Genomic DNA, 8,164 nt, shown 5'->3' on the forward strand with positions numbered 1-8,164 from the left:
TGAACACAGACCACAACTTCAAATTGTGATAATCATCTTAATAGCAAGTCAATGCATATAATACTACAGAAGATTTTACTTCTGAACGAACAATGGAGTCATTTTTCTGATGAACAACATAGAACTCAGCCTAAGTAAAAAGCTAGGTAATATATGATTGAAATGAAATGGTTCCGTTTGTAAAAGAACAAGCATGTCTTTACTTGTCTCGTAGATATCTATGTCGCACCATTCAACCCAACTGAATCTAATAGTATTGCTTTTATCTGCTCAGGATGGACATCCTGCTCTTCGCTGCATTGCTGAAAATTTATGTAATTTTATCAGTGTCATAAAAGTCGTAAGTCGTAAGAGATTGACGACTCATGTCGTCAAATAAATCGAAAGATATGTTTAAAGAAAACACGATTTCACCTCTGCTCGAAAAATGTCCATGGCAAAGCCATTAAAGCAGCTGATAACAGCTTGCTGGATGTCTAATCCAAGATTATCTAATGCTCTAACTGTGGAGAGCAAGAGACCAGGACGACGACTGCAAAACATGTGTATATTTACCGCCCGTCCTTGTCGTACCCGAACTTCGACCTATTAATATACATCAATGCAAAAGTCATGAATCATGAGAAGAACAAGGGAAAGTTGTCCAAAGATTAGAAGTTTACCCTTGCAGGTTGTTGGCCATTTGGGCTGGGAAATGAACTAGGACAAAGCTCCTCCTTTATACGACTCGAGAGGCTCGACGGAGTCGGAGTTAGGGGATGAAAGCTTGTGCTCGGCGTCAAGGCCGTCCCGGGAGGAGCAAATTCTAGTTCATTATGGAGGTCATTGATTCTTTGCAGTAGTTCCTTCAAGTACTCAATTGCATCCCCAAGAATTGAAGCTCTATCCATCTGGCCATTACCACAAGGAAATATCCATTACACATTCTATGAAGCAAAAGAGCAACCAAACAGTACATCATCCAAGTGTTAATATTGTCCTTATTGATGGGGAGTGGGGGAAACATGGAGATAAACAAAATGGACACCCGATGCACAATTGAGTAAGGAAAAGCTGTGAGAACCACGTCGGTTGAGGAGGGAAAAGCCCAAAGAGGACAATATCTGCTAGTAGCGGACTTGACTGTTACAAATGATATCATAGCCAAGTTACCGAACGTGCGAAACACTAGTCAGAGTAGGGCTAGACTCTCTCCATAGTAGTAGACGTGTTTTAAAACCTTTAGGAGAAGCTGGAAAGGGAAAACTCAAAGAGGACAATGGTGGACTTGGGCTGTTACACAAATGATATTAGAGCCAAACACTGGGATGTATCAGCGAGGATGCTAACCCCAAGGGGGTGGATGTGAGATCTCACATCGGTAGGAGATGAGAACAAAACATTTCTTATATGGGTGTGGAAAACCTCTCACTAGTAGACACGTTTTAAAACTATGAGGCTGATGACAATACGTAACGGGTCAAGGCAGACAATATCTAGTAACGATGAGTTTGAACCGCACTCCTAATCGAGAAATAGCTGAACTAGAGTGTTCCTTCTCTTATCTGTTTCTTGCTAAAGCAAGATAAAGCAATTACAATCTTTGCTCGTGGACTTAAACATTCAAGTGGGCTATATTCACACACCCACATCTTCATTTATGAACTATAGAACAACCAAGATGTGGAATGAGGAAATACTTGCAATCATTCAGATGAATTTGAAGCATTTTTGGAGGAGATTTTGGTTTACAGAAACGTTGAATGTTCTTATGAGCTTGTGAATCAGAGAAGTCCAAAATATCACGTGAAATACAAAGATAATGCCAAGAAATTCTTACTTACTTTGCTGATTTTAGGAACAACAGACCTCAGCATGTAGAGCCTATCATTGAGCTTCTTCCTCCGACGCCTCTCAGCCATCAAATTCTTCGCTGGAAGTCCTTTCTTCTTCCCCTTCTGGTCGCCGCCGGTCACCGTACTATTGGCGTTTGATGTATTTCCGACATTTCTACCGCTCTCATCCAACTTACTGTTATTATGCTCAGTAAAATCATCAGAATCGTAGTTGAAACGGGATGTGTCGATGCTGGTATCTTGAAACTCATCCGCATAAATCATTTTCCTCTTCTTCCCATTTTCATCGCCCATCTCAGTTTTTCCAACGCCCCCATCAATCCTGTTTGAAAACCAGCCGCCATCGGGGCTCAAACCCCCCAAATTGCTTCCCTTATCAGCTAAACTTTTCCTTAGAGCTGCCCTCTTCTGAAAAAGTGTCGGCTGAGCTCCCACTGAGGGAAAGGATTCAAGTGGTCTCAGAAGCTTAGACCGATTCAGAAGCAGAGCATTTCCCAAATTGTCATCGAAACTCTGAAATCCAGCTAAACCCGAACAATTCTCTGTCAATTGAGAGGCTAAGCACAAATTAGGAGTGTTCATTTGGCTAGTTGGGCTTAAATCAGTGAACCCAGTTAATAACCCACCTCCATTATTCAGCAGAGTAGAAGAATTTGAAGCTTGGACGTCAAGAAACCCAAACTCTGCGCCCAAATCGAAGGGATGGTCTAAAGGGTTGTTAGAAATGGGTTTGTGGAGTGAAGAGAAAGTGCGGGTTGGGGGTAAAAAGAAGCGCAATTGAGATGGGTCGATGTTATTGAAGACAGAGGAAGAAGGGGAGCAAGAAGAGGAGGAATCTGCAGAGGGGAGCAACAAATTGTCAGGTGGGTCGGTGAAATTCTGGGAGAAGGTAATGTCGTTGATGTCGGCGTGGTGGGTATGGTTATGGAGGGCATTGCCATTGATGCACCAGTCGTCTTCAACGTCGAGCATGGATTTGAAGGTAGAGAGAGAGGTGATTTGGTGGTTGTTGTCGAAAACAGAGGAATTAGCAGGGTGGGTGAGATGGGTGTCGGTGTTGTTTTTGGTCCAGGAAGCAGAGTCTTCTTCCTTGCTATCTTCTTCCATCCACAGGACGTTCCCAGCTCTGGAAAGCATGATGAGATGATGATGATGATGATGAGGGGTGGAGTGGTTTCGAAGGAGTTTCTTGGGAACGGGAAAAGAAATGGTGGGAAGCTGACAGAAAGAGATAACTGCAGTGAGATGGGGAGGAAAACAAGAGAGAGAGAGTTAAAGAAGGAGATGGAGAATTGAAGAGAAGAAAAGAGGAAGGTTGCAGAAGGAAAAGGGCATTATCTTTTTCTTTTTCTTTTTTTATTTCTTTAATTTTTTTATTTTTTTTATTTTTCGTTTGGGTGTTTAGTTATTTATTAAAAATTAAAAAAAAAAAAAAAAGAAGGAGAAATTAAAAGAAAAAAACAGAAAGCAGAAAGCATCTGTTTTTGTATTCTTACAAATTTTTGGGGAAACAAACAATCACTGACCGTTACACTAAACTGCTTCTACCAAATAAGTTTTCATCTAAGGAAGAAAAAAACACCCACACACATTTTTTTTATGTATATATATATATAATTTAGTTTGTTTGTAAAGCTCGGAAGCTTTTAAGTTGATCTATGGAAGACAAAATTCGAAGTTTAGGAATCTATTTTGAAATTTAGAGATCTATCAAGAGAGTATATTCAATCCAAATCCCTTCGGTTCGGTTCGACAAGGGTAGAACACTTGGGGCACTCCCACTTTGAGACTAGGGAGATCTCTACGAAATTTAGAAATTAGTTGGTTTATAAGTCACGAGTAAGGTAGGAAAAGAATGAAATAAATGCATAACCTTGTGGGTTTAATATGCTTGGTCTAAGGCTATTATCCATTGTTGGGAACACCTCATTCTTTGGTAAAAGCTTAGAGGGAACAGTGTTAATAAGAGACCCGTAGAGAGAAGGGAATAAAATTAAGTAGATGGATGAGGACATGATAATAATGTAAGGCCCATGCATCTCGTGAAGCCTTAGTTTTCACCGCACCTACTCCACTCCTTCCTTCCCCAATTATATTCAAAACTTCAACAATTAGGCAGAGACCCATTTGCAGGATTTGTTGCTCATCACACTCTGTTTCTCAGAAACAGCCATGATGGGCACTGAAATGGAAGAATTCTTGTTTAAAAACGAGATTCAAAGAAAGGGCTTAAAGAGTTGCTAACTCTGAGGACTTGGAAGTACGTTAGTAGGCAGAAGGGGATTCAAAATTTGAGGAGGGTCAGCTGAAAGAATGGGGGACAAAGACAATTAAATGAGGCTCTGCAGAACAAGGCGCCATTAATATTACAGGAGCAACCTCGTGAAGTCAGACATTGGAGAGCAGCCATTGAGAGACGGCCTTCTGTTTCTTATAGCTTTGAAGGAGAGGAGTCCCCACCTTGCAAACTACAAAATAAATGTTGACTTCATTATATTATACCAAAATCACCTTCTCTGAAAATGACGGATCTACAGCTTGTTCAAATGAAGATATTGCTGTCTCTGGCTGTGGCTGTGGCTGTGGCTGTGGCTGTGGTATGGCTGTTGTGGCTCACTGGCCTTGTGTGTTTGGCTTGGCCTTCTCTGCAAGATTAATACTTAATATCGTACATCAAAAAACAAAAAAACTACCAAAGTGAGACAGTTGGTGCAATAAATAAGCCAAATCCATGACCAACACAAGAAAAATTCATCTCTAAAGTTGAGACCACTCTCAACTTTCTAAGAACACAGCTCTGTTTCAAAACAATATTCAAAAGGCTTCATTACAATTCTAACAAGTGGCTATTTATAGCCTAATTATAACAATATAAACAAATAACAAATCAAATCCAAACTACTAATTAACCACCAGTTAATCTACAATTAACAACACTAAGTTAACATTAATTAAATTATAGCCAACCCACACTGGATCACCACTCCTCTATAAATTGTTACAAAAGAAAACTCCCATAATTCCTTGTGGACTAAAAATAGACTTTTTAGTTTCCACAAAAGCGTTGTTTTGATTTTCATTTGAAAATAATTAATACAGAGCACCTTGTGACACTTTGAACACTGGCCCTAAAAGAGAGAGAAATGATGATGATAATGAAGAAAAAAATTATTAAGGAATTTGGATGCGTTTTTTCTTCTCAAGCATATGTTTGAGGGAGAAAAACACACATGAAAAATTCAATTGTAATAGAGAGCTAAACTTAGAAAAAAATTAATTGAACTTTGGGGGTGAAAGAATTGGGTATGAAGTCTATCTATATCATACAAGGCATTCTAAAATAACACTTCACTATAAACTCTCTGTTGAGGGGATGTAACAGAATATCACACGGCACAAGGATAGAAAATAAATGTGCATCCACTCTGGCAAACAGAGTAAAACTAGAAAGGTGGGGGAGANAAAAAAAAAAAAAAAAAAAAAAAAAAGAACTGACATTGCGGTCCGTTTAAATGCGGGCGATCTTTCAGGATAAGGTGTCCAACTCTTTTGCAGATTTGTGATTACTGAGTGAGAATGCAGAAGATTGATCGATTTCCTTTCTAGATGCCTCCCAAAGCTGTTGTTCTATTCCAAGTTTTCTGAGCTCTACAAGACCTCGTTCAACTGCCAAGAGGATATGAAACTTTAAGCTATTTCATCCGGTTAACATATAAGTGTGCTATAGTATAGAATATAAGTTACATTCCAGATGATAGAAAATATAATGCCTAATCTGAGGCTTCCAGACAAACAAATAACATCAATACTTAATATCTTTTTAGATAGAGTACAACTCCCTATGTTGATGATTAATGCATTTGTTGGGTTTTTAAAAATAATCTATAATTGTTAGATTCTAAATGAGATGGCTTTAGAAAGCTATAAGAATCGCCTTTTTTTTCTTTTTAAGGATAGGGATTGCACTTCTTTTCTTTGTAAATGGGCAATTCTAATGTTTTATGAAATTCTGTGCAGAAATGTCAGTAATTGCATGAAAATGATAAGCAAACTAATTTATAAGGATACTATGATAAAAATGGAAATAATAGATTCATGCAATACAAGACTAGAAGGGCTATACAAAATGTTAAGATATCCAAGCGAGTAACAGCGATAATGGAAAACATGTAGCGTACCATCCACAGCATCATGTGAAGTCGGAGGCTGCCCACTACGACTGATCCAAAACTGGAGGCGCTCATCTGCAACATCCTCATCCACACCATATGCCTTGGCTCTTCTCCAAAAGTATGTAAGCCAAGCCTGCATAAGTTTTCGAACTCTGTTACTATTGAAACCCAAATTTTTCAAGACGGACTCATGCAAACATGAGTTAACCAAAGATGCTCGATGTTGATTTTCATAGAGACATTTAGATGCCAAGATTTGGATATGTAATGGGATTGTAAACCTGTTAAGTTCATAAGAATAATCTGGGATACTTGCATGTTAAACTTGGGAAATGAAATGAAGATTTTACAGAAAAGTAATGGGAAGAAAATATGCCCATGTGCTACAACAGCAAACAACATCAATGATTAATTGAAAACAAGTAGAAGAAGGATACTTTTGGCCATCTGAGTGTCCACATCCTTCCACAAGAGATATGGGTCCGTTTTGAACACCTTCTATAAATTTTTTATTATATCTTACATTTTCAAAATTATTTAAATGACAAATTTGTTTGGTTGTGTTTCTATCAGTTATATGTATGTTTTTATTTTGTACCACATATTTTGAGGATTTTCGGTTGAACACTTAAAATAAAAGTTTTTCAAAGATGCTTATCGAAAAATAGACTTTATTTAAAAAAAAGAACATTATTTTCCAAAGTTATTCCAAATAGACTAATAATGACGTGGTGTAAATCCCAAAAGGACGAATAAAAGTAGGATGTTCACATTGCACAAAACTAGATAATCCTCATGACCAACAAGAAAGATGAGACAACAGAATAAACTACCTCCTTAAAGAGAACATCTTCAGCTTCAGCTTCATTTAGTTCTGCAAAGATAGAAATTCAATCGTGAAATATCTCGCAAGCCTAGCTTGCACTCCTTTTTTTCACCTTTCCATTCTTCTTATTCTAGCTGTGTGAGTTGGACTCTAGAACCATCAGTTTGGCTTATTCTTGTTGTGTGCGACTTTTTAGGTGAAGTGCAAAATAATAAACTACTTGATTATTTGGTTCTATTGTTTTAAATGCCTCTTTTATTTAATTAAAAATGCTTTTTTAAAGGATTGCTATTACAAATACTTCAAAAATTGACAACTTCCTAAAACGAAGGCCGTTAACCTTTTTTTTTCCCAAAAAAAAAAAAAAAAAGTGAGAATATGTATGTAGGGTGAGATTGGTGAGAGAAAATGTTTGCAAAAGAGAAAAAAGAGAAACTATGTAGAGAGAGAAGTAAATGAAAGAAAGTGAGAGTACAAGTAAGATGAAATATTAGAGATAAATTGTTAAGTCAAAATGCATATAACAAAGATGCCTCTCGTTTTAGCCTATGCATTATACCTACACTTGGACAAATTTTTCGTACATCGGCTCTATCAAGTCATTTGTGCACTATACCTTCATGATCTTATGCTTCATCAAGTCAATGGTGTCCTACCCTTACAACCGTGTCCTATACCATAAAAATTATATATATATATATGGCTGTGTTTTGGATCTCTTAAACATCTTTACTGAGTATGGTGCACAAGTTACAGTAATCAACTTACCAAAAGCCTCAGAAAACTTCGGATCAGCAGACGCTTTTGAATCTGTGATTAAAAAAAGAAAGAAAATAAGGAACTTTATATGTACCATTCCTATTAGATTCAATTGAAAGATGGTTCAGTTAGTAATAATTGCAAATCATACTCTTTAAGCTTTGAAATAATTCTCGAAGTCCTGATTCTAAAAAGATTTGCATAGTCAATAAGCAGTAATCCATCCATTGAAAGATCGACACAAAAAAGTGAACAAACCTCTGATTATTTAAAGTAGTAATACATGTTATGACTAAATGAGAAAGGTCAGTAAATAATCATTAATTTTTATCTAAATAAGCTGGAAATGTAATTGTTCAAAAAGTTTGGAAGACAATAGAAACGCTACAGGCACTAATTGGGGAAAAAAACTACCAGATTGATGAACCAAACTTGGACGCCTATGTTGCGCCAATGCAAGCACTGTTGCATCTTCAACCTGGAAAATGCAAAAATGAAGGATATTGAGAAAAAGACTAGCATAAAGGCATGTCAATAATTGCAAGAAGGATATAGCAGAATGATTCAAGCTG

General features: G+C 37.3%; 2 protein-coding genes across 6 annotated transcripts in view; both read right to left on the minus strand.

The window, feature by feature from the left end:
* LOC111783673 (transcription factor ICE1-like) lies at positions 1 to 3,150 on the minus strand. Of its 2 annotated transcripts, XM_023664592.1 has the most exons (5): positions 2,462 to 3,150; positions 1,824 to 2,377; positions 663 to 890; positions 415 to 585; positions 1 to 302 (listed from the first exon to the last, which is right to left on the minus strand). In XM_023664592.1, the coding sequence occupies exons 1-5, from the start codon at positions 2,970 to 2,972 to the stop codon at positions 219 to 221; spliced, it is 1,548 nt and encodes a 515-aa protein (XP_023520360.1). In that variant the 5' UTR covers positions 2,973 to 3,150; the 3' UTR covers positions 1 to 218. The 2 variants fall into 2 exon arrangements, with proteins under 2 accessions (XP_023520360.1, XP_023520359.1); XM_023664591.1 differs by having other exon boundaries at positions 1,824 to 3,150.
* Positions 3,151 to 4,013: 863 nt separating this feature from the next.
* The window catches only part of LOC111783090 (coiled-coil domain-containing protein SCD2), an 8,473-nt gene continuing 4,322 nt past the window's right edge, over positions 4,014 to 8,164 (minus strand). For 2 of the 4 annotated variants that reach the window (XM_023663971.1, XM_023663974.1), the window contains exons 13-17: positions 8,007 to 8,070; positions 7,602 to 7,643; positions 6,841 to 6,881; positions 6,014 to 6,140; positions 5,293 to 5,501 (exon numbers count right to left, since the gene is read on the minus strand). In XM_023663971.1, the coding sequence (XP_023519739.1) occupies positions 5,362 to 5,501; positions 6,014 to 6,140; positions 6,841 to 6,881; positions 7,602 to 7,643; positions 8,007 to 8,070 (414 nt within the window). In that variant the 3' untranslated portion in view covers positions 5,293 to 5,361. Of the gene's footprint in view, positions 4,481 to 5,292; positions 5,502 to 6,013; positions 6,141 to 6,840; positions 6,882 to 7,601; positions 7,644 to 7,678; positions 7,780 to 8,006; positions 8,071 to 8,164 lie in introns of those variants that run through there. The other 2 variants (XM_023663972.1, XM_023663973.1) reach the window with 2 other exon arrangements.

The sequence above is a fragment of the Cucurbita pepo genome, chromosome LG20 (genome assembly GCF_002806865.2).
Source record: "Cucurbita pepo subsp. pepo cultivar mu-cu-16 chromosome LG20, ASM280686v2, whole genome shotgun sequence".
NCBI lineage: Eukaryota > Viridiplantae > Streptophyta > Magnoliopsida > Cucurbitales > Cucurbitaceae > Cucurbita > Cucurbita pepo.

Bases quoted from the DNA above. Each gene is read 5' to 3' on its own strand.
- LOC111783673 (XM_023664591.1), bottom strand. From the start codon at position 2,972: ATGCTTTCCAGAGCTGGGAACGTCCTGTGGATGGAAGAAGATAGCAAG. The intron at 586-662 runs GTAAACTTCTAA...GTATATTAATAG, and splicing joins ATGGCCAACAACCTGCAAGG to GTCGAAGTTCGGGTACGACA. The intron at 303-414 runs GTGAAATCGTGT...ATAAATTTTCAG, and splicing joins TGGACATTTTTCGAGCAGAG to CAATGCAGCGAAGAGCAGGA.